Genomic DNA, 22,775 nt, shown 5'->3' with positions numbered 1-22,775 from the left:
GCGCACACGCAGTCCCGTGTCACACACTCACACACGCAGCTCCATTCACACACTCAGGCGCACACGCAGTCCCGTGTCACACACTCACACACGCAGCCCCATTCACACACTCACACGCACACGCAGTCCCGTGTCACACACTCACACACGCAGCCCCATTCACACACTCAGGCGCACACGCAGTCCCGTGTCACACACACACACACGCAGCCCCATTCACACACTCACACGCACACGCAGTCCCGTGTCACACACTCACACACGCAGCCCCATTCACACACTCACACGCACACGCAGTCCCGTATCACACACACACACACGCAGCCCCATTCACACACTCAGGCGCACACGCAGCCCCGTGTCATACACACACACACACGCAGCCCCGTGTCACACACTCAGGCGCACACGCAGCCCCGTGTCACACACACACACACACGCAGCCCCGTGTCACACACTCAGGCGCACACGCAGCCCCGTGTCACACACACACACACACGCAGCCCCGTGTCACACACTCAGGCGCACACGCAGTCCCGTATCACACACTCACACACGCAGCCCCATTCACACACTCAGGCGCACACGCAGCCCCGTGTCACACACTCACACACGCAGCCCCGTGTCACACACTCAGGCGCACACGCAGCCCCGTGTCACACGCGCAGGGCGCCCCCTGCTGCCGGCGGGCGGGCGTGCGGAGGGCGGCGCTGGGGGCGGGCTCGCTGCCCAGCCCAGCCCAGGCGGCGCGGCGGCCAGTCGGCCGGGGGAGCGCTGGGGTGCGGAGCTGCCGAGCCGCGCCGAGCCGGGCCGCGCCGCCTGGGCCCGCGGCGGGGCCGCCGGGGAAGATGAACTACCTGGTGAGTGCCCCCCACCCCGCCCGCCGCGGCCCGGCCCATCCCCGCCGCCTCCTGGCGCCGGCCCCGGCCCATCCCCGCCGGGCAGCCGGGCCCCGCTGGCAGCTCCGGGCCGCCCCGCGGGACAATGCGGAGCCGCGGCCGCGCCGAGCGCCCTGCCCCGCACGACGTGGCACGGAGCGGGCGGCCCCCGGCGCCGGATCGGGCCCCGCAGCGGGCCCGGGGAGGGTCATTCGCCGGCCCAGAGCCCGGCCGCGCCGGGGGCCTGCGCTGGGGGTGGAGCCGGGGCTGGGGCCGGGCGTGAGGCTCGGTGCGCGGCGAAGCGGCTTTGTCCTTTGCGGGAGAGCGCGACGGACCCCCCCCCCCGTGATGAGTTGGTTGGGTCTCAGGCCGGGCCCCTAGCTGCTCAGTCCCCCCCCCCCCGACCCCTGTGTTGAATTGGTTGGGTCTCAGGCTGGGCCCCTAGCTGCTCAGTCCCCCCCCCCCCCGTGTTGAATTGGTTGGGTCTCAGGCTGGGCCCCTAGCTGCTCAGTCCCCCCCCCCCCCCGTGTTGAATTGGTTGGGTCTCAGGCTGGGCCCCTAGCTGCTCAGTCCCCCCTCCCCCGTGTTGAATTGGTTGGGTCTCAGGCTGGGCTCCTAGCTGCTCAGTCCCCCCCCCCCGTGTTGAATTGGTTGGGTCTCAGGCTGGGCTCCTAGCTGCTCAGTCCCCCCCCGACCCCTGTGTTGAATTGGTTGGGTCTCAGGCTGGGCCCCTAGCTGCTCAGTCCCCCCCCCCCGTGTTGAATTGGTTGGGTCTCAGGCTGGGCTCCTAGCTGCTCAGTCCCCCCCCCCCCCCGTGTTGAATTGGTTGGGTCTCAGGCTGGTCTCCTAGCTGCTCAGTCCCCCCCCCCCCCGTGATGCGTTGGTTGGGTCTCAGGCTGGGCCCCTAGTTGCTCAGTCCCCCCCCCCCCCCCGTGATGCGTTGGTTGGGTCTCAGGCCGGGCCCCTAGCTGCTCAACCCCCCCCCCCCCCCGTGATGAGTGAGTTAGGTCTCGGGCCAGGCCCTGGTGCTCGCTGGACTGGTGGCCCAGACCCGGCCGTAGGCTCCGTGCCCCGGTGCCAGGGCGGGCATGCACCGTCCTTCCCCGCTGCCGGAGCCGTCTCAGGCCAGCAGCGGGTGCAGGTCCTGGCTGGCCCGAGGGGTGCCTGGGATGGGGGCCCCGCCCGGGGACTGGGTTCCCAGCCAGGGGCCTGTCCCAGCGGGCAGCCTGGCTGTGACCTGGGCATATGTCCTGAGCATTTGTTCCCCCCTAGGATCCCCTCCCCCAGCATGGGCCGCTGCCCTGCCCCGGCCCCTAGCGCCTGCCAGCCCGGGCTCTCGGGGCTCTGAACCAGGGCCTGGTGGCCAAGATGGCCCAGAGGTTCCCCGGACACTCGGCCCCTTCATCCCCCCGAGGGCAGGCAGGGCCGACTCTGGCTCAGGTTGGGCCCGGGGCTCGCAGAGGAAGTGACCTGCCTGGAAGTCGTGTGGCACATCCGGCCGGGCACCGGACTTCCCCGCCCTGCTCTCCCCACTGGCCCGCGCTCCCTCCCTGACTCGGCCCCATGGGACAGGGCAGTGCCCCCTCCTCCCACCCAGCTGGCGCCTTCCTGGGTCACCCCCCGGCAGGGCCTGCACCCTGCGATTGAGCCGGGGTGCTCTGGCACTTGGCACCAGACCATGATAGCCAGGAGGGGGTGTCACCAGGCACTGCCCCCTTGCTGGCCCCGGGGGCAAGGGAGGAGGCCCACAGCGCCCTGACCCACACTGGGCCCTAGGCTGCCTCTCCCCTCCCCCCCGGCTGTGTGGGTGCCTGGAACCAGGCTGTCCAAGCTGGGGGTCTGGCAACATTTGACCATCGGGAGCTGGGTCTGTGCTGGGCAGGGGGCCCCGAAGCCTGTTGGGGGGGCCGGATTCCCCCCCCCCCGTGAGATTTGCCACTGGCAATAGAAGGGGGGAGGGAGCCGTTGCTGGAGGAGGCCACGTGGTGCCAGGGGCCGGCGGGGGGGGAACTGGCACAGCCGGTGGCTAGTGGCAGAGCGTAAGTGCCCTGCCCGCCTGCGTCAGCGACGGCGTTAATGATTCACCCGGCAATCAGCCTTCGGCCTGGCGCAGGGCCCCGCGGGGGAGGGGAGCGACTCCTGTCATGCTACAGCAGAGCGGGGGCAGGGACCCCCCCCCCGCAGCACTTGGAACCCTTGAGAGGAGACGCCCCCTTTGGCCAGGGCCTGTCCCCTGGCTGGGGCCGACCAGGGCTGGGGGGGATCTTCCCAGGTGGCGGGGGTCACAGACCCCTTTGGCAGTGCCCACGGCGGGGGGTCTCTCTGCGCTGTGGGAGCTGGTGACGGCTTAGCTGGCTGGTTCCCCTGCTGTGTTCGGGGTTCTCTGTCCAACCCCCTTTGCCCGCAGATTTGCCCCGGTGAGCGGAAAGGTGGGAGGGGAGGGGGCGGGTGCCTGCGTCTCTGGGCAGCTGGTTCTGCCATGGCCGGGGGGGCTACCAGCCCCCTCGGGGCCATTCTCCTCCCTGGGCCTGGTTCCGACGGCAGGCGCTGTGGGGCTGGGCGGCCTGGTGCTGCGGGTACGTCCAGCGCCACGTGCGGCCGAGCCCTGAAGGCGACTGTCACCATCCGACAGCCCAGCGAGGAAGGGGGGTCCGGGCAGAGACTCTGGGCCTGCCCACAACCAAGGGGACTCAGGGCCTGTTGTTCCCTCCCTCCGTGGATTGAGGGGTGCCCCGGCGTGGGGGCTGCGGCCTGGCTACGAGCCGTAGCTGCACCCACCCTCGGGGAGGCGCCCGCCCCTGCCAGCTGTGGGCGGCCGCGTGTGACGCGGGGCCGTGGGAGCAGGTGGTGTGGGAGGGAGTTCCAGGAAGAGGGCGCGGCGAGCCCTGAGCGTAGCATATCGCTTTGCGGGGCTGCCCTTGCTCCCGGGCACCTGGCTGCCCCGGGGGGGGCTGGGCGTGGGGCAGCTGGGAGAGGCCTGCCCTTTGCAAGCCCCAGGGTGCAGCGGCTGCACAAACACCTAAGATTGCTGGCGCGGGGCCATGGGCAGGTCAGGACGAGGCTGAGCAGCACCCGCCCTGCTTACCCTGCCTGAGGCCCTGGCTCATGGCGGGCCTCTCAGAGAAGGCAGCCAGCAAGCCTTGTATGCACCAGATGGCTGAGGAGAGCCGACCTGCGGGGGGAAGGAGGCCCGGTGGCTTAGCGTCCCAGATGAGGACTCAGGAGACCCAGGTTCAAATCCCAGTTCTGCCAGAGATTGTCCAGGGGACCCTGGTCAAGTCACTTAGCTGCTCTGTGCCTCAGTTTCCCTAGCAGGGCAATCTGGGTAATAGCATGGCCCTGTCTCCAAAGAGTGCGGGAGGTCAATATGCGCTCAGATGCCGTGGTTGGGGGGGGACAGATAAATCCCCCTCCAGATACATGAGCATTTGAGAGTCCATATGCTGCATTTGAGGAGCCCTTCTCTCGGCAGGAAGCCACCTGGTCAGGACCCCCCTGGTGTGAGCCCGCTTGTGCCAGGACACACCCTCCCCCGCCACGTGAGCCTACTTGTGCCGGGGCACTGGCTCCCCTGCGGGGTTGGGGGTGAACGGTCCCTGGGTAACCTGGCCCTGGCAGACCCGGCATGACCAAACCACAGCAGCAAGGAGTGGAGAACCGGGGGGGTCCCGCCTTGTCCTGCCCAGGGGGCCCTGGCCCCCGCTGCCCAGCCTGCCTGGGCGTGGTGCCGCGGCCCCGTGTCTGGCCGGGCTGGCGCTCAGAGGCCGCTGTGGCAGGTGTTGATGCGGGTGGCAGGGCAGGGCGGCAGGAGGCGGTTTGCTGGGCGCCGAGGGGGGAGCGACGATCAATCCGCAGCAGCTGCGGGGCGGGCTGGGGGCCGAGCCGGGAGGGTGCCGTCGGCTCTGTGTCTGCAGGACAAGCCAGGCCCCGGGCTCTGGCAGGCACCGAGGGCCGGCTGCTGCCGGGAGAGGGGCCCTGCCTGGGGCTGGCCAGCTCCCCAGCTGCCGTGGGAAGAGCACGTGGCTTGGCTACTGGGAGCTGCGCCGGGGGGGCCTATCGGGTCCCCTCTGCCAGTCACCAGAGCCAGCGGGGGGGGCTGGGGTTTGGGAAGCTTTGGGCCTCGCTTGGCGTCGCTGCTGGGGGCGGGGGCAGGCTAGAAACGGGCCGGGGGGGCTGAGGGAGGCCCTTAGCCAGGGAGACGCTGCTACCGGCTTGTGTGCACTAGTGGCTGGAATCAGGCCTGTGCTGCAGGAGCCCATAGGCCCTGTACTGCTAGTGACTAGTGGCGAGTCTCCGGTCGCTCAAGCGGCAGAGGCCTGTGCCGGAGCGACTGGTTTCTCTCCCCACTGCCGCGGGCGTGTCGCTGAGCGGCTATGGGGGGGTTGGTACACTACCAAACCCAGTGAGGCCCAAGCTTTTCTTGTGGGATATCCCGCCCGGCCGTTACCCCAAGTGTGGCAGTGTTCCCCTGGGAAGCCCCCCCGGTCCTCCTGCCCCACGGCTGCTGCATTCGGAGCCCGTTGGGTGCCAGACTGGGACCAGCCCGGGGCGTTGCAGTCGCCCCAGAAGAGCTCGGCGGTGGTGGTGCGGGGGGTAGAGGAGTCACCCTTCCCCCAGAGAGGGGCTGGCTGGCTTAGTGGGTGGAGGAGCTATCTGCCCTGGTCCCGGAGTGCAAACACTCCATCCTCGGAGAGGGAGACAGCCCCGGTTCCAGCTCCGCCACCGTTGCCCCTGTGACCTTGGGCATGTCTCCAAGTGTGCGTGTGGGCTGGGCCTTACCTACGCTGACCTGCCACCTGGCCCCGCCCCCAGGAGGGGTGGGTCTATGCCCGCTGTTGTGAGCGGGGGTTGGTTCCGGGTCGCTGTGCTGCTGTCTCTGAGAACTGGGCTGGATTCCAGCACTAGGTGCCAAGAGAAAATGTCCCTTTCGCCTCTCCGAGAAAACAGCTGCCCCCAGCTCATCCCTGCGCCAATCACACAGCACCATCTCCCTTTTACAGCTGGGGAAACTGAGGCATGGGGCCAGGAAGCAGTTTGCCCACACTCACCAAGCAGAGCAGGGAAGAGAACCCAGGTCTTCTAAGTCCCTGTCTGCTGCACTGCTCACTAGGCAAGGCTGCCTTCCCCAGCCTACTGTTGGTGTCTCGGGAAAGGGTGGCACCTGGCCCCGACACCCTGCAGGTTCCCCCCAGGGCTTCCCCATGGAGTCTGGCTGCCCTTGCCCCAGCTGTGTCTGAGGACACCCGTTGGGTTCTGAGCAGGTGTGGCATGGGGCTCCATTGTGCCTTGCCGAGGTGCTGTTGGGCTCCACAGTGCCATGGGGCTCTGGCGTGGCGTGGGGCTCTGGCGTGGTGTGGGGCTCTGGCGTGGGGCTCTGGCGTGGCGTGGCGTGAGGCTCCTCCGTGGCGTGGCGTGGGGCTCCATTGTGCCTTGCCGAGGTGCCGTTGGGCTCCACTGTGCCATGGGGCTCTGGCGTGGCGTGGCGCTCTGGCGTGGCGTGGCGTGGGGCTCTGCCGTGGCGTGGCATGAGGCTCCTCTGTGGCGTGGGGCTCCATTGTGCCTTGCCGAGGTGCCATTGGGCTCCACTGTGCCATGGGACTCTGGCGTGGCGTGGCGTGGCGTGGTGCTCTGGCGTGGCGTGGGGCTCTGGCGTGGTGTGGCATGAGGCTCCTTCGTGGCGTGGTGTGGGGCTCCATTGTGCCTTGCCGAGGTGCCGTTGGGCTCCACTGTGCCGTGGGGCTCTGGCGTGGCATGGCGTGGGGCTCCTCCGTGGCGTGGCGTGGGGCTCCATTGTGCCTTGCCGAGGTGCCGTTGGGCTCCACTGTGCCGTGGGGCTCTGGCGTGGCATGGCGTGGGGCTCCTCTGTGGTGTGGCGTGGGGCTCCTCCATGGCGTGGTGTGGGGCTCTGGTGTGGCGTGGCATGAGGCTCCTCCGTGGCGTGGTGTGGGGCTCCATTGTGCCTTGCCGAGGTGCCGTTGGGCTCCACTGTGCCGTGGGGCTCCTCCATGGCGTGGCATGGCGTGGGGCTCCTCCATGGCGTGGCGTGGGGCGCTGCCGTGCCGTAGGTCTCACCTGCTGCAACAACCCAGCAGAGCTTGGAGCCCCTCCGCGACCCGGCTTCAGTGCATGCCAGGCTGTGCTGGGCCAGGGAGTTACTGCGCCACGGAGCAAGGGGCACGCGATTTGCTGATGCCCCTTTCCGGAGCACTGCCAGAGGAGCCCCGTGGCACAGCCGCCCTGGTGGCCGAAGCAAGCTGGCTGCTGGCCCATGCACCCTGGCAAGGGGGTGGCTACGGGGCTGGCTGGGGGGGGAGTTGGGCTCCTGGTGTATGCCCCAGGCACCCTCTGGGCGGGATAGGACTGTCCCTGTGGGAACTGCCCTTAACTCCAGGGCTGGCTGGTGAACCACACGCTCCCCCGGGCCAGGTCGGGGCTCGGACCCTGCCAGGATGTGCCACGCAGCTGAGCGCAGACCCTAGTGGGCAGGTGCCCGTGTCACCGAGGGCCACAGCTGGCATCAAACGGGTCCCTTGGGCTGCCAAAGCAGGGCGGGCAGTGCCCGTGCCCGGCGAGAGCGGGCGTCAGACGGGGGAGCCTGCCTGGCTGGCCAGCGAGAGGGCAGGGAAGAGGCCGTGGCGGGCGGGGAGTGCTTCTGCCAGGCACACAAAGGGCAGCGTTGTGTGCCGGGCCCGCGTCCGGCTCCCCGCTCTGCAGACAGCCGGTCTGTTGTTCGGCGTGAGAGGCGCTCGGGGCTTTTCTCTCCGCGTTGCTGGCGCGGCGCCTGCCGGCTGCCTGCCCGCCCGTGGGCACGTTCTAGGAGCCGGCGGTGCCAGCTGCGTGGCACTCAGCTCGCCGCCCCCCGCGCAGCCCTGCCTGGCATGCGCCAGCACCCTCCCCACAGGCCTGCCAGGGAGGGGATCTTCTGCCCCGAGGGGGATCAGGGGGCCCGGTTCAGCACCCGCCACAGGGAGATGCCAGGGCCACGTGCGAGCCTCTGCCCAGGCACTCCCTGGCAGCAGGTTGTGCAGTGGTGCATTCAGCCCCCCGCAACCGTGCCCACCCGCCCTGTCACCTGTGCTGGGCTGCCCCCCCGAGGCGCCCCGATGGCTCTTGCGGGGAGAAGCGCGCTCCCCTCCTTGCCCCGGGCACGGGTGCCACCTGGCAGAGCGGGGCCCGAGCGAGGCCGTGGGGCGGGGGCGTAAGGACACGGGGGGTTCTGGCTCCACCTGCAGGGGCAGTGCCAGGAGGCAGGGGTGTCCTGTCCGCCGGGTTAGGGTGCCAGCAGTGCCGCTCCTTGCAGGGCCGTGCGGCGGGCTCCGGGGGCACTGACAGCGGATCCTGCGCAGGCGGGGCTGGGCTCAGGCTCGGTGCCCCCCAAGTGCCAGTCCTGGGTGGGAGCTTTTCCTTTCCAAGGGGCCTGTGAATGTCCACAGGGCAGTGGAAGGACTGGCAGGTGGGATCCAAGGTACTGCCTGTGGGGAGGTGCATGTGCAGGCATGTCTGCTCTCGCCCACACGGTGCCCACGCTCTCGCCCACGCAGTGCCCACGCTCTCGCCCACGCGGTGCCCACGCTCTCGCCCACGCGGTGCCCACGCTCTCGCCCACGCGGTGCCCGCGCTCTCGCCCACGCGGTGCCCGCGCTCTCGCCCGCGCGGTGCCCGCGCTCTCGCCCGCGCGGTGCCCACGCTCTCGCCCGCGCCGGTGCCCACGCTCTCGCCCGCGCCGGTGCCCACGCTCTCGCCCGCGCCGGTGCCCACCCTCTCGCCCGCGCCGGTGCCCACCCTCTCGCCCACGCGGTGCCCACGCTCTCGCCCGCGCCGGTGCCCACGCTCTCGCCCACGCGGTGCCCACGCTCTCGCCCACGCGGTGCCCACGCTCTCGCCCGCGCCGGGGCCCGCGCTCTTACCCACGCTCTCGCCCGCGCCGGTGCCCACGCTCTCGCCCGCGCCGGTGCCCACGCTCTCGCCCGCGCCGGTGCCCACGCTCTCGCCCGCGCCGGTGCCCGCGCTCTCGCCCGCGCCGGTGCCCACGCTCTTACCCACGCTCTCGCCCACGCCGGTGCCCGCGCTCTCGCCCACGCCGGTGCCCGCACTCTTACCCACGCTCTCGCCCGCGCCGGTGCCCGCGCTCTTACCCACGCTCTCGCCCGCGCCGGTGCCCGCGCTCTCGCCCGCGCTCTTACCCACGCTCTCGCCCGCGCTCTTACCCACGCTCTCGCCCGCGCTCTTACCCACGCTCTCGCCCGCGCTCTTGCCCACGCTCTCGCCCGCGCCGGTGCCCACGCTCTTACCCACGCTCTTGCCCACGCTCTTACCCACGCTCTCGCCCGCGCTCTTACCCACGCTCTCGCCCGCGCTCTTACCCACGCTCTCGCCCGCGCTCTTACCCACGCTCTCGCCCGCGCTCTTACCCACGCTCTCGCCCGCGCTCTTACCCACGCTCTCGCCCGCGCTCTTACCCACGCTCTCGCCCGCGCCGGTGCCCACGCTCTTACCCACGCTCTTACCCACGCTCTCGCCCGCGCTCTTACCCACGCTCTCGCCCACGCCGGTGCCCGCGCTCTTACCCACGCTCTCGCCCACGCCGGTGCCCGCGCTCTCGCCCGCGCCGGGGCCCACGCTCTCGCCCACACTGTCGCCCGCGCCGGGGCCCGCGCTCTCGCCCGCTTCTGGACGCTGTTCTGTTGGGGGGACGATTGCTGAGGCTGGTCGCGCCAGGCGTCTCCGCACAGGGCTGTGATCGAATTGTCCGAGTCTGGTCCCCCGGTGCCAATCCGGGGCTTTGGCTGGCGGGCTCCATCCCAGCGGCCTTTCCAAGCGGCTGCTTCGCGGTGCCTTGCGGGAGGCCGGCAGAGGTGGCCGTAGGGAAGGGGGCGGGGCATCCTTGGGACACCTGCGGGGGGTATGAAATTCTCCCCATGCAGGACCGGGAGAGTCCTCTGGGTTCATGTTCCCTGGGAAACTTGTCCTCTGTCACCTCAGCCTTGTCGCGTTCCTGTGCCCTGCCTCAGTTTCCCCACCTGTTGCAGCGAGGCAACAACTTGTCCTTGGGGCCCATGGGAGGTGTGAGGCTGGTGCTTTGTGATCACAGTGAGGGGGGCATCTCCCCCCTGCCAGCCCTTTGGCATAAGAGGCTGCTGCTGGCGGGGAGTGCCAGCTAACACCCAGCCCTGGCAGCCAGCACAGGGACGCCAGGCTGAGTGGGGGGAGGGGGGCAGGGTGTGGATCAAGCTGGCCAGGCACAGGCTGAGCGGGAAGTTCACTGGGCGAAAACCTGGCCTTGGCTGTGAGCCGCTCACTTGGAAATGCGGCTGGTGCTGGGGTGGGGCTCCTGCCAGTCCCCTGGCAGCTGTCTCCAATTTTCCGCCTCGCGCCAGCCCATCTCCACAGCCCACCTGTCGCTGGGATTTCCAGCCATCCGGGCAGGGCCTGAGCCAAGCTCCCCACCGCACCACCCGTCCCTGGGGGTCTGGCAGCCCCGACTCCTGGGAGGCGCCCGCCTTCCGTTCAGAAACGCTGGCCCCTCCCCACGGGGCCAGTGTCTTCCCCTGCGTCTCCCCCCCCCCCCCCCCCCCCAAGGTTCCAGTGCTGGTTTGCTGGTGGGAACGGAGTCCCTGTGACCAAGTAATCAATCCCTGGTTTATAGATGGGGAAACTGAGGCACGGGCAGAGCAGTGCCTTGCCCGGGCTCACCTGGAGTTGGCAGCAGAGCCCAGGTGTGCCAGCCCCGAGTTCCCTGCTCCCCCCTCTGACACTGGCGAGGGGCGTGGGGTGCTGCTAGTGACCGTGCTGTGGGCCGTGTTGGAGAGCCCCCATCCCCAAAGGGCCCGGCTGTTGGGCCTGGCAGTTTGGGCTTTGTGCCCCTCCCCGCCTCAGTTTCCCATCTGTAGCTTGGGAAGAAGCGTTGTTAGTGCCCCCCCATCTTTGATCCCCCTCACTCCTCCTGCCTGACTGCCCCGGCCGTGGGGCTGCTCCCCGACCCCGGCACGGCCCAGGCAGCCTCGGGCCTGGAGCAGTAAAAGGGGTCGGCGTCTCCTGATCTCTCCCCCCCCCCCCCGTGTGCCAACCCGAGGGGCCAGGCACTGGGAGTCGGGTCCTGGCCCTGACCCCCTGTGCTTTGGCACATGTGAGCTACCCCCGGCGGCAGGGCCAGCGGGCCGGGCTCTGCTCAGGGGCGGGCCGGGCTCTCCGGGCTCCGCTCAGGGGCGGGCCGGGCTCTCCGGGCTCCGCTCAGGGGCGGGCCGGAGCTGGGGGGCCAGCGGGCCGGGCTCTCCGGGCTCCGCTCAGGGGCGGGCCGGGCTCTCCGGGCTCCGCTCAGGGGCGGGCCGGGCTCTCCGGGCTCCGCTCAGGGGCGGGCCGGGCTCTCCGGGCTCCGCTCAGGGGCGGGCCGGGCTCTCCGGGCTCCGCTCAGGGGCGGGCCGGGCTCTCCGGGCTCCGCTCAGGGGCGGGCCGGGCTCGCCGGGCTCCGCTCAGGGGCGGGCCGGGCTCGCCGGGCTCCGCTCAGGGGCGGGCCGGGCTCGCCGGGCTCCGCTCAGGGGCGGGCCGGGCTCGCCGGGCTCCGCTCAGGGGCGGGCCGGGCTCTCCGGGCTCCGCTCAGGGGCGGGCCGGGCTCTCCGGGCTCCGCTCAGGGGCGGGCCGGGCTCTCCGGGCTCCGCTCAGGGGCGGGCCGGGCTCGCCGGGCTCCGCTCAGGGGCGGGCCGGGCTCGCCGGGCTCCGCTCAGGGGCGGGCCGGGCTCTCCGGGCTCCGCTCAGGGGCGGGCCGGGCTCTCCGGGCTCCGCTCAGGGGCGGGCCGGGCTCTCCGGGCTCCGCTCAGGGGCGGGCCGGGCTCTCCGGGCTCCGCTCGTGAGGAATTCTCCCTGGCTGACTCGCCGCGCTGGCACTTCCTGTCCGGCCGGGGGCACCGGAAACGGGAGCATTACGTGAGGGGCCCTGCAGGCGGCTCCGGACAGGATGCGAGCTGTTCTGGCAGGAAAGGCGGGCGAGGGCCGTGTTCCGGAGAGTGCCGGCCCGGCCCCTGGCTCTGGAGCCCTGTCACGACCTGGCCTTCCCCGCGGTGCTGGGCGCCCGGTTTCCAGCTGGGACCTCACCCGGGTGAACGAGCGGCTCCGGCGTCCCGCAGGGCTCGGCTCCGTCTCTTTCTGCCCGGCACCACCCAGGGCGAACGAGATGGGCTGTCAAGTGGCACCCTCCCCTGACCCGCCCCACCCCGCTGCGCCAGCCGTGGCGCCCCCCACGGCTCTGCCGGGGCCCCTGGCCCACAGAATCGCTCGGGTGGGGGTGCGGCCCTCCGAGCCAGTCGGGTCACTCTGGGTTTACCCTGCAGGGTCTGAAGGCAGCCGGGGCTGGAGGGGGCCCCGGGTGTCGGGGAGGTCCGGGGGCCGCACGGCGGGAGATGCCCATGGGCTCGGCGCGTTGCATCCCCCGCTTGGCTGGGAGCCCGGGCGAGGGGAGGTTGGCAGCAGCAGGGCAGGCTGGCCAGGGAGCTGCCCACCCGCCTGCCATGCAGCCTGGGCGTGACTCATCCAGCACTGCCGGCCCGGAGCAGGGGGACTGGGACTGGGGGGTTCTGAGTGGAGAGGCGGGGACGGGGGGGACCCGGCGTCCGGGCTGCGTCCAAGCCAGTGGCGGATCCCCCTGCGGCTGGCGCTGGCAGTGCCCGGCCCCCAGCACGTGGCCACACAGGGGTGGGGTCAGCAGGGCTGGGTGGGCACTGGGAGATGCCGGTGGATCTCTGTCCCGGGGCCCTTGGCCGGGGCACTGGCCCGTTGAGCACGTGGGGCGTGGCTGGCACATGCCCCCAGGCTCCCCACGCTGGGTCTCTTGCCTCTGGGCGACCCCACAGGCCTTTGGCGGGCGGCGTGTGGCCCCGGGCGGGGGCTTGGAGCTGTGGCCGCCCCCTCACGCCGCCCTCCATGTCCCCGCAGAACGTGCTGGCCAAGGCGCTGTACGACAACGTCTCCGAGTCGCCGGACGAGCTGTCCTTCCGCAAGGGCGACATCATGACGGTGCTGGAGCGCAACACGCAGGGGCTGGAGGGCTGGTGGCTCTGCTCGCTGCACGGGCGCCAGGGCATCGTGCCGGGCAACCGCCTCAAGATCCTGGTGGGCATGTACGACAAGAAGCAGCCGGCGGGGCCGCCGCCCCCCCAGGCCTCGCTGCCCGGCCCGCCGCCCCCCGCCGCCCGCCCGCCGGGGGACAGCGTCTACCTGAGTCCGGCCCCCAGCATCTACCCGGGCCCCGCGCCCGGAGCCGCCTACCCCGCCCCGCCCGCCAAGCAGCCGCTGGCCTACCCCAAGCAGCCGCCGCTCCCCGCCGGCCAGGAGATCTACCAGGTGCCCCCCGCGCTGAGCCAGGCGCCCGAGCTCGCCACCAGCCCCCCGCAGGAGATCTACCAGGTGCCCCCGGCCGTGGGGCTGGGGCAGGACCTCTACCAGGTGCCGCCCTCCATGAGCCAGCCCCAGGACCTCTACCAGGTGCCGCCCTCCTTGGACGTGCGGGGCTGGGACGGGCCCAAGCCCCAGGGAAAGGTAGGATGCGTCCCCCTGCGCCGGCGCACCCCAGGGCCCCGCTTTGCCAGCCGGCGCACCCCAGGGCCCCGCTTTGCCAGCCGGCGCACCCCAGGACCCCGCTTTGCCAGCCAGCGTGCCCCAGAGCCCCGCTTTGCCAGCCGGCGCCCCCCAGGGCCCCGCTTTGCCAGCCGGCGCACCCCAGGGCCCCGCTTTTGCCCCATGCCCATGGGGGGGGGTCCCAGTACTGGAGCAGCAGCTGGGGGTGGGCACGATGGGCGGGGGGCATTCCAGAATGGGGGGGACTGCCTGGCCTTTGCCTTCCGGAGAGAGCAAAGTGCACAGACGTGTACCCCAGACTCAGGACCCCACCTCACTGGGGGCCGCAAACAGACCTGATGGGACTGCAGGACACTTGATAAGCAGCCACCCGGCTACCTGAAAGCAGGCGGGACCACGGAGTGTGCTGGGCTAGAGAGGTTCCGCCTGTGCCAGTGGTGCACACTCGCACATGCCCTGGTGCACACAGAACAATTTATTCCACACACGGATGGAAAAGGTTAGCGGGAGCCTTGGCTCTGAGCGTGGGGGGCGCAGGCCTGGGGCAGAGGGTTGGGGCCAAAGACGAGGGGTTCGGTGGGTGGGAGGGGGCTGCCAGGGAGCGGGTGTGGGCAGGAGGGAAGGTGCGGGGGGGTGAGATTCCTCCCTGGGGTTAGCCAGGGAGCCAGCCTGGCCTATGCTTCCCAGAGCAGGTGCGCAAGGGCAGCAGCCATGGTGCCCGTCAGTCTGGAGCTGGGGAGGGGAGGCCCTTCCTCCAGGCAGGGCCACCCACCCCTGTGCCCAGACAGCTACTGCTGGCTGCAGACCCCTGGAGCTTTGTGCTCCCCCAGCGACGGCCCGCCCAGGCTGGGAGCGCCTGCCCACCTCACCCGGTGCTCTCCTCCAGGTGGTGGTGCCCACGCGGGTGGGGCAGGCCTACATCTACGACTCACCCAAAGGCGAGCAGGACGAGTATGACATCCCCCGGCACCTGCTCTTCGGGCCCCAGGAGATCTACGACGTACCCCCCGTCCGGGGCCTGCTCGCCAGCCAGGTCAGCCAGGAGGTGAGGCCCTGGGCCAGCAGGCAGGCTGGGAGGCCTGTGGGCCTGGCTTCCAAGCCCCAGCGTGGCCCAGGGCCGCTGCTCTCCCCATACCCTGGCTTTGTCCACGTCGGCCAGGGGCGGAGCTTCCTTGCAGGGTGGCCCACCTGGGCTGGGGGCGGAGCTTCCTCAGAGGACAGCCCCCGGATGGGGGGGCGGAGCTTCTTCAAGGATAGTCCCCTGGGGTGGGAGGCGGAGCTTCCTCTGGCTCTTGTGTCCTGGTTCCTCTCCCAGGGTGGGACGCGCAGGGCAGGGCTGTCTCCTCTACAGCTTGGGTGCGTCTCCCACGCAAGAACAAGGGGCACCTGCTCATGCTGAAAAGGGCAGAGTCCAGCGAGATTAGCCCGTGGAACTCCCTGCCGCATGACATGTCCAGGCCTCGCCTGTAGCAAGCTCCAAAGAGATCCCTAGTTGGGTCTCTCGAAGGCAGAAGTGATGCTGTGTGTCCAGGCTCCGCCCGAGAGCATCTGCAGGCGGGGAGCAAGGCAGGGTGCAGCCATCCCTCCTGTGGGACTCGTGCCCCTCCCTTGACAGGCGGGCTCCTGGGCTCGAGACCGGGACACCGGGCTCCGTGCAGCTGTAGGCGCGCAGGAGCTGATGCCTCGCTCGCTGTACCCGCAGGTCTACGACACCCCCCCGATGGCGGTGAAGGGCCCCACCAGCCGGGAGCCGGGCCAGGAAATCTACGACGTGCCGCCCAGCGTGGAGAAGGGCCTGCATCTGGCGCCCCACACAGTGCGTGGCTGGGAGGGGACAATGGGGCCAGGGAGGCTTGTGGGCGGGGCCGGGATTGTGGGCGGGGCCAGGCACTGATGCCAGGAAGAGCTCATGGGCAGGGCCAGGCTCGTGGGTGGGGCCAGGAACAGATGCCAGTCAGGGCTTGTGGGTGGGGCCAGGAACAGATGCCAGTCAGGGCTTGTGGGTGGGGCTGGGAACAGATGCCAGTCAGGGCTCGTGGGCGGGGCTGGGAACAGATGCCAGTCAGGGCTTGTGGGCGGGGCCAGGCTCGTGGGCGGGGCTGGGAACAGATGCCAGTCAGGGCTCGTGGGCGGGACCAGGCTCGTGAGCAGGGCTGGGAACAGATGCCAGTCAGGGCTTGTGGGCGGGGCTGGGAACAGATGCCAGTCAGGGCTTGTGGGCGGGGCCAGGCTTGTGGGCGGGGCTGGGAACAGATGCCAGTCAGGGCTTGTGGGCGGGGCCAGGCTCGTGGGCGGGGCTGGGAACAGATGCCAGTCAGGGCTTGTGGGCGGGGCCAGGCTCGTGGGCGGGGCTGGGAACAGATGCCAGTCAGGGCTCGTGGGCGGGGCCAGGCTTGTGGGTGGGGCTGGGAACAGATGCCAGTCAGGGCTTGTGGGCGGGGCCAGGCTCGTGGGCGGGGCTGGGAACATGCCAGTCAGGGCTTGTGGGTGGGGCTGGGAACAGATGCCAGTCAGGGCTTGTGGGCGGGGCCAGGCTCGTGGGCGGGGCTGGGAACATGCCAGTCAGGGCTCGTTGGCGGGGCCAGGCTTGTGGGTGGGGCTGGGAACAGATGCCAGTCAGGGCTTGTGGGCGGGGCCAGGCTCGTGGGCGGGGCTGGGAACATGCCAGTCAGGGCTCGTTGGCGGGGCCAGGCTTGTGGGTGGGGCTGGGAACAGATGCCAGTCAGGGCTTGTGGATGGGGCCAGGCTCATGGGCGGGGCTGGGAACAGATGCCAGTCAGGGCTTGTGGGCGGGGCCGGGCTCGTGGGCGGGGCTGGGAACAGATGCCAATCAGGGCTTGTGGGCGGGGCCAGGCTTGTGGGCGGGGCTGGGAACAGATGCCAGTCAGGGCTCGTTGGCGGGGCCAGGCTTGTGGGCGGGGCCGTGCGCGGTGCTCACGTCCGTTGTGCCCTGGCCAGGTGTATGATGTGCCCCCTTCCGTGAGCAAGGACGTCCCGGACGGCCTGTGCCGAGAGGAGACCTACGACGTCCCACCTGCTTTCGCCAAGCCCAAGGGGCTAGAGCCAGCCCGGCGCCCGGTGGAGCCGGCCCTGCCTGAGGATGTGTATGACGTGCCGCCAGCAGCCGGGAAGGGCGCCCCGGAGGCCCCCTGCCCGCAGGAGATCTACGATGTGCCGCCGGCGCTGCGGGGCCCGGCCCAGGACCTGTACGACGTGCCCCGGGAGCTGCGCCCGCCCGCCGAGGACGAGTCGGTCTACGACGTGCCGCCACAGGTGGACCGGGAGACCCGGGCGGGCGAGGCCAAGCGGCTCTCAGCCTCGAGCACGGGCAGCGCCCGCAGCAACGTCTCCAGCTCCTCCCTGGACGCGGGGCCGGGCAAGGAGGCGCCCAAGGAGCTGGGCCTGGACCTGGATGCAGCCATGGAGCTGCTGGCCCGGCTCCAGCACCATGTCAGCAGCTCCGTCTCCTACCTCATGTCCTTCGCCGGCCGGCGCGGCCCGGAGCAGCTGGAGCTGCGGGCGGCGGCCGAGGGCGTCCAGGTGGCGCTGCGGGACCTGTTGGAGTTCGCCCGGGGGGCCGTGGGCAGCGCGGCCCAGGCCTCGGACCGCGCCCTGCATGCCAAGCTGAGCAAGCAGCTGCAGAAGATGGAGGAGGCGCACCAGGCCCTGCTGCGGCACAGCCAGGCGCTGGAGGGCTGCGGCTGGGCCCCCAGCGCCGACGACCTGGACCGGCTGGTGATGTCGGCGCGGGGCGTCCCCGACGACGCCAAGCAGCTGGCGTCCTTCCTGCACGGCAACGCCTCGCTGCTGTTCCGCCGGGGCAGGCCGCCCGCCGAGGGCCCGGACGCCAGCCCGCCCCTGGCCAGCCACCCCCCAGCGGCGCCCGCCGACAAGGCCAGCAGCATCCAGTCCCGGCCCCTGCCCTCCCCGCCCAAGTTCCTGGCGCAGGAGTCGCCCGACGGGCAGTACGAGAGCAGCGAGGGCGGCTGGATGGAGGACTACGACTACGTGCACCTGCAGGTGGGCAGCGGGGGGCGGGCGCCCCGGCAGAGCCAGGCCCCCGGAGGCCGTGGGGACCGGTGCCTGCCGCCTTCCCCGGCACCCTGCCCTCGCCAGGGGGGGCTGCTCCCCGAGCTGGATAGGAGCAGCAGGGGGCCGGGGTGAGCCGGGGCGGGCAGCGTTCCTAGGGCACCTTTGACAGCCCAGAGGGCCATTGTGGTGGGGCTCCCGCCTGCTTGGGGGGCTGGGCCCCCTGGATCTTTGGGGAGCCCTCTCCCAGGGGCCGGCGCTGGCTGTGCTCCCTACGCAGCAGCCGCTCCGAGTGCGCGGTCCGGGCCACGTCCGGGTGGGGGGGGCTGCCTCCCTCCCGCCTGGCCGGGCCCCTTGCTGGGCCGCGGGCTTACTCCAGCCACGGGCTGCAGCGCCACCGCCTGGCCACCTGCCGTACTGCACCCAGGCTGCTGCGCTGTAGCCAGCTGGGGGGTGTCCCCCGTGGCGGGGCAGGGCTGGGTGTGCGGGCACCCCGGGAGCCTCCAGCGTGCCCGCCGGGGAGGGGCGAGGAACCGGGGCCCGGAGCTGTCTCCCAGCACCGGGGCTCCCCAGCATGGCGGTGCCGGGCCAGCCCCGTTCCTCACCGGGCTCCAGGCAGGAGAGGGGGAGCCCCGGATCTCTGCCCTGGCAGCTGGGGTGAAGGCGCCTTGGGGCAGTTACTCCCCCCTTCCCCCCCATTACATCCCTCCTCCCCCCGGGGCCGTTACTCCCCCCTCCCCCCATTACTCCCCTCCTCCCCCTGGGGCCGTTACTCCCCCCTCCCCCCATTACTTCCCTCCTCCCTCTGGAGCCGTTACTCACTTCTTCCCCTGTTACTCTCTCCTCCCCCCGGGGCCGTTACACCTCCCTCCCTCCTCCCCCTCCCCCCAGGGCCATTACTCCCCCCTCCCCCATTACTCCCCCCCCTCCTTCCCCCAGGGCCGTTACTCCCCTCTCCCCTGTTACTCCCCTCTCCCCTGTTACTCCCCCCTCCCCCTGTTACTCCTCTCTTCCCCCCGGGGCCGTTACACCCCCCCTCCCTCCTTCCCCCTGGGCCATTACTCCCTCCTCCCCCCGTTACTCCTCTCCTTCCCCCAGGGCCGTTACTCACTCCTTCCCCTGTTACTCCCCCCTCCCCCTGTTACTCCTCTCCTTCCCCCAGGGCCATTACTCACTCCTTCCCCTGTTACTCCCCTCTCCCCTGTTACTCTCCCCTCCCCCTGTTACTCCTCTCCTTCCCCCAGGGCCGTTACTCACTCCTTCCCCTGTTACTCCCCCCTCCCCCTGTTACTCCTCTCTTCCCCCCCGGAGCCATTACACCCCCCTCCCTCCTTCCCCCTGGGCCATTACTCCCTCCTCCCCCCGTTACTCCTCTCCTTCCCCCAGGGCCGTTACTCACTCCTTCCCCTGTTACTCCCCCCTCCCCCTGTTACTCCTCTCCTTCCCCCAGGGCCGTTACTCACTCCTTCCCCTGTTACTCCCCTCTCCCCCTCCCCCCCGTTACTCCCCCCCCCCCCCTTACTCCTCTCCTTCCCCCAGGGCCGTTACTCACTCCTTCCCCTGTTACTCCCCCCCCCCCCCGTCTCCCCTGTTACTCCCCCCCCCCCCCCCCCCGTTACTCCTCTCCTTCCCCCAGGGCCGTTACTCACTCCTTCCCCTGTTACTCCCCCCCCCGTTACTCCTCTCCTTCCCCCAGGGCCATTACTCCCCCCTCCCCCATTACTCCTCTCCTTCCCCCAGGGCCGTTACTCACTCCTTCCCCTGTTACTCCCCCCTCCCCCCGTTACTCACTCCTTCCCCTGTTACTCCCCTCTCCCCCGTTACTTCCCCCCTCCCTCTGGGGCTGTTACTCACCCCGGCCTCTCTCCTTCCAGGGCAAGGAGGAGTTTGAGAAAACCCAGAAGGAGCTGCTGGAAAAAGGCAACATCATGCGGCAGGGCAAGGGGCAGCTGGAGCAGCAGCAGGTACGGGGGTAGCCCGGGGAGCTGGGCAGGGGCTTGGCTCGCGCGGGGGGGAGGCTGGGAAGGGCCCCCACCGCGGGGCCGGCCCCCTGACGCGCTCTCCCGTCTCCCCGCAGCTGAAGCAGTTTGAGCGGCTGGAGCAGGAGGTGACGCGGCCCATCGACAACGACCTGTCCAGCTGGGCGCCGCCGCAGCCCTACGCGCAGGTGCGGGGCGGCAGCGCCCTGGGCCCCTCCGACCGCCAGCTGCTGCTCTTCTACCTGGAGCAGTGCGAGGCCGGCCTGGCCGCGCTCACCAGCGCCGTGGACGCCTTCCTGGCCGCCGTGGGCGCCAACCAGCCGCCCAAGATCTTCGTGGCCCACAGCAAGTTCGTCATCCTGAGCGCCCACAAGCTGGTGTTCATCGGCGACACGCTGGCCCGCCAGGCCCGGGCCCCGGACGTGCGCCACCGGGTGACTCAGCACAGCAACCGCCTGTGCGACCTGCTCAAGGAGCTAGTGGGGAGCACCAAGGCGGCCGCCCTGCACTACCCCTCGCCCGCCGCCGCCCGGGACATGCTGGAGCGGGTCCGAGACCTGGCCGGCGGCACGCAGCAGTTCCACATGGCGCTGGGGCAGCTGGCAGCCATGTGACCGGCGCCAGGCACGCCCTCCCGCCGCGGCCCCGGGGCGCCAGGCGCCTGGCACGGGCCTTGGACGTATTTCAGGAGACCCTCGGGGGGGCGCCGGAGTGAGCCTGGGAACGCAGAGGGGCCTCCCCCGAACGCAGCCACCGAGGCAGATCCCTGTGCTCCGGGAGGGGTTTGGCCACGGGGCCGAGAACGAGAGTTGCTGGAACTGGAGCCGAGCAGGCGGGCGGCGCTGATTTCCTTTGACTGAATGATGGAGCTCTCCCGCCTCGCGGGCAGCCGGGGCGTTGTGCTGGGCGAAGGCAGGGAAAGGCAAGGGGAGGTCTCTATCTATCGATAAAGTACAGTCAAACTGTAAGCCAGAGGGGTGTCTGTGTCCGCCACCTGGCCCACAGCGCTGGGTCTGGCCGGCGGCCCCTGGGCACAGGGAGATGTGCCTCGCCAGGGCATGGCAGGACAGCACCCAGAGTTACCCAGCAGTTGGTGCCTCGAAGTGTGTGGGTTCCCGGAGCAGGAGGGAACCTCATGCCTGTCTGGGCCCCTTGGCATGGCAGCACAGAGGTTTGCCTAGAGCCAGGGGGTTGTGTCAGGGGGACCTGCCATTCCAAAGAGCGGGGACCCCACCGGGAGGCCCCAGGGCACTGGCCAGAGTCGGAAAGTCCCCAAGCACCTGGCTGCTGGGGCCCGGGGTCCCTCGCTGCTTGCCTGTGTGGGGCTGGGTTGCTGTGAAGGGGGGTCCCTCTGCCAGTGTTGGGTCCCTAGGAGCTGTTGAATCTCCTATTGCCCCCAGGCCGAGGTGGGTGCACTGCACTGGCCTCGGGCAGCGTTCCTGCGCGCTGGTAACCAGCTGCCGGGCTCCACCCCAGAGCTGGTCGCTGTTGCTTTGTGGTCTTACAGGGCGACAGAGGCTGGGTACATCTGGGTGTTGTCGTCCCTCTCCACCCCTCCTCACCTGTGCCCACAGTGCGCTCCAAGGGGGCATCCTGGGGTTTGCCAGCTCTTCCCTTGCTCTGGCCCTTCAACTTGATGTTTTTCTGCCCATGGTGACTCAAGCCCCCGTCCCCTTAGCCCACGGTGGCCTGCGGTGGCCTGCAGGGGGCGTTGCACAGGGTTGGCGTGCTGCTGGTGCTGGGGAGGAACTGAGCCCCGCCCAGTTGTGGCCCTCAGCTGGGGAAAAGGGGGAGCGGGACCCAGTGAGAGGGACCAGAGATTTGGGAGTTGTGATCAGCGTTCCCTGGAAGCTGGGCACTCGTGCGACCAAACGCCGCCCAGCTGATTAGCAGAGCACCCACCGCTAGGCTTGGGTTTCTCCTGGTGGTGCACATTTATGCCTGTCTGGGTGCCTCAGTGCAGGTAACAACATTGATTCCACACATGGAAAAAAATTCGCATGTGGATGAAAAAGATGAGGGGCCGTTGGTCGCGCCACACCATCCTGGCCTGCGGAAACGGGGACTCACAATATAAACAGCGCGGTTCTTCAATCTCTGCCGTCCTGGGGCGGCCGCGTGCTGGGATCCCTGGAGCCCACGGTCCAAGGAGGAGGTTGGTGAACTGGGGAGGGCTCTGAGAAGAGCCGCAAGACGTCAAAGGGCCGGGAAGCCCTGGAGCATGCTCTTTCGGGGCGGTGCGAGCCCCCTCTGGCTCCGTCTAGCTGGGGCGCAAAGGGCTAAGCCCGGGGCAGCGGCCACGGGTGGGGAGTGGAAGCCAGAGGGAGTAATTAACACTAACGCAATTTGCATGGGGCGTCCCCCTCGCCACCCATTTTCCAGGAGAGGCCGGTGCCTTTCTCAGAGCTCTGCCCAAGGGCCACGGGGGAGTCGGGCTCTGGCTGGGCCAAGCGGAGCTCACGCTACAGTCTTGGACCCCAGGGACTGGTTGGGGGAGTTTTACTAGTGACGGTGGCAACATGAACCTGCCGCAAGTGGCGGTGGGGCTGCACCTGCTGTTGGTCGCCCTCCAGTGGCTGCCCCAGGGAAGTGTGCCCCAGGGAACTCGGTCTATGGGGGGTGACCTGCTGCCCCACGGCTGTGGGGCTGCCCCCCCCCACCATCAGGGGAGGCTGGCACTAGGACCTCACTGGCGTGGTGCCCAAAGGGCCACATGTGGCACAGACCAGACAAGGCAGGATTGGCCTGGGACACAGGAGCCCTGGGCTACTTTCTGGCCTCTGTCCCAGTGTCTGCCTCAGTTTCCCCAGCTGTGAGGGGAGGAGGCCGGGTGCTTAGTGGCCCAGTTGATGTACCAAGTGGGTTGCTGAGGGGCTGGCAGCGTCAGCTTGCGCAGCTGGGCCTGGATCCAGACACGCTCCCGCCACTGCCCCCATAAAGCCCTCGCGCTCAATGTGCTTTGCAGCCAGCAGTGGGTGCCGTGAGGAAACTGAGGAACAGATAGTTGGCCCCCAAAGCCATGCAGGCGCCACCCCCCTCGGGCTCTGGCCAAAGGCCAACTACATGGCCAGGCCGGGCACCATACCACCCACCCCAGGGCCAGTTAGCAGGCAGGAGTGAGCTGTGCCACCCTGGGAGCCAGCCCTGACCCACGGTTATAGGGGGCATGAAATCTCCCAGCAGGCAGCTCCTGAGGGTGTGGGGGGCAAACCAGCCAGCGTGGGGCTGCACTGAGCTTTGGGGGCTCTCCCGGGGGGGGGGCTGCTCGCCAGGCTGGGGCCCGTGATGCTGCCGGAGGCGTTTCCCCTGTGCTGGGGGGCGT

General features: G+C 70.2%; 1 protein-coding gene across 2 annotated transcripts; it reads left to right on the top strand.

Annotated features, from left to right (window-relative positions):
• Positions 1-700: 700 nt before the first annotated feature.
• BCAR1 (BCAR1 scaffold protein, Cas family member) lies at positions 701-20,421 on the top strand. 2 transcript variants are annotated; one of them, XM_075940610.2, is made up of 7 exons: positions 701-860; positions 12,804-13,406; positions 14,332-14,490; positions 15,148-15,261; positions 16,404-17,465; positions 19,349-19,438; positions 19,552-20,421. In XM_075940610.2, the coding sequence occupies exons 1-7, from the start codon at positions 849-851 to the stop codon at positions 20,065-20,067; spliced, it is 2,556 nt and encodes an 851-aa protein (XP_075796725.2). In that variant the 5' UTR covers positions 701-848; the 3' UTR covers positions 20,068-20,421. The 2 variants fall into 2 exon arrangements, with proteins under 2 accessions (XP_075796725.2, XP_075796724.2); XM_075940609.2 differs by lacking the exon at positions 701-860 and having other exon boundaries at positions 12,777-13,406; positions 14,332-14,478.
• Positions 20,422-22,775: the final 2,354 nt, after the last annotated feature.

This window comes from Pelodiscus sinensis, chromosome 12 (assembly GCF_052426305.1).
Source record: "Pelodiscus sinensis isolate ZL-2025 chromosome 12, ASM5242630v1, whole genome shotgun sequence".
Classification (NCBI taxonomy): Eukaryota; Metazoa; Chordata; order Testudines; family Trionychidae; genus Pelodiscus; species Pelodiscus sinensis.
The sequence above is the reverse complement of the archived record's forward strand: the minus strand, read 5'-3'. Positions and strand labels throughout refer to the sequence as shown.

What these genes read in the sequence shown, in the direction of transcription:
- BCAR1 (XM_075940610.2), top strand. An exon ending in GGCCCAAGCCCCAGGGAAAG is followed by an intron (nt 13,407 to 14,331) that starts GTAGGATGCGTC and finishes GCTCTCCTCCAG; the next exon opens with GTGGTGGTGCCCACGCGGGT. An exon ending in GGCAGCTGGAGCAGCAGCAG is followed by an intron (nt 19,439 to 19,551) that starts GTACGGGGGTAG and finishes GTCTCCCCGCAG; the next exon opens with CTGAAGCAGTTTGAGCGGCT.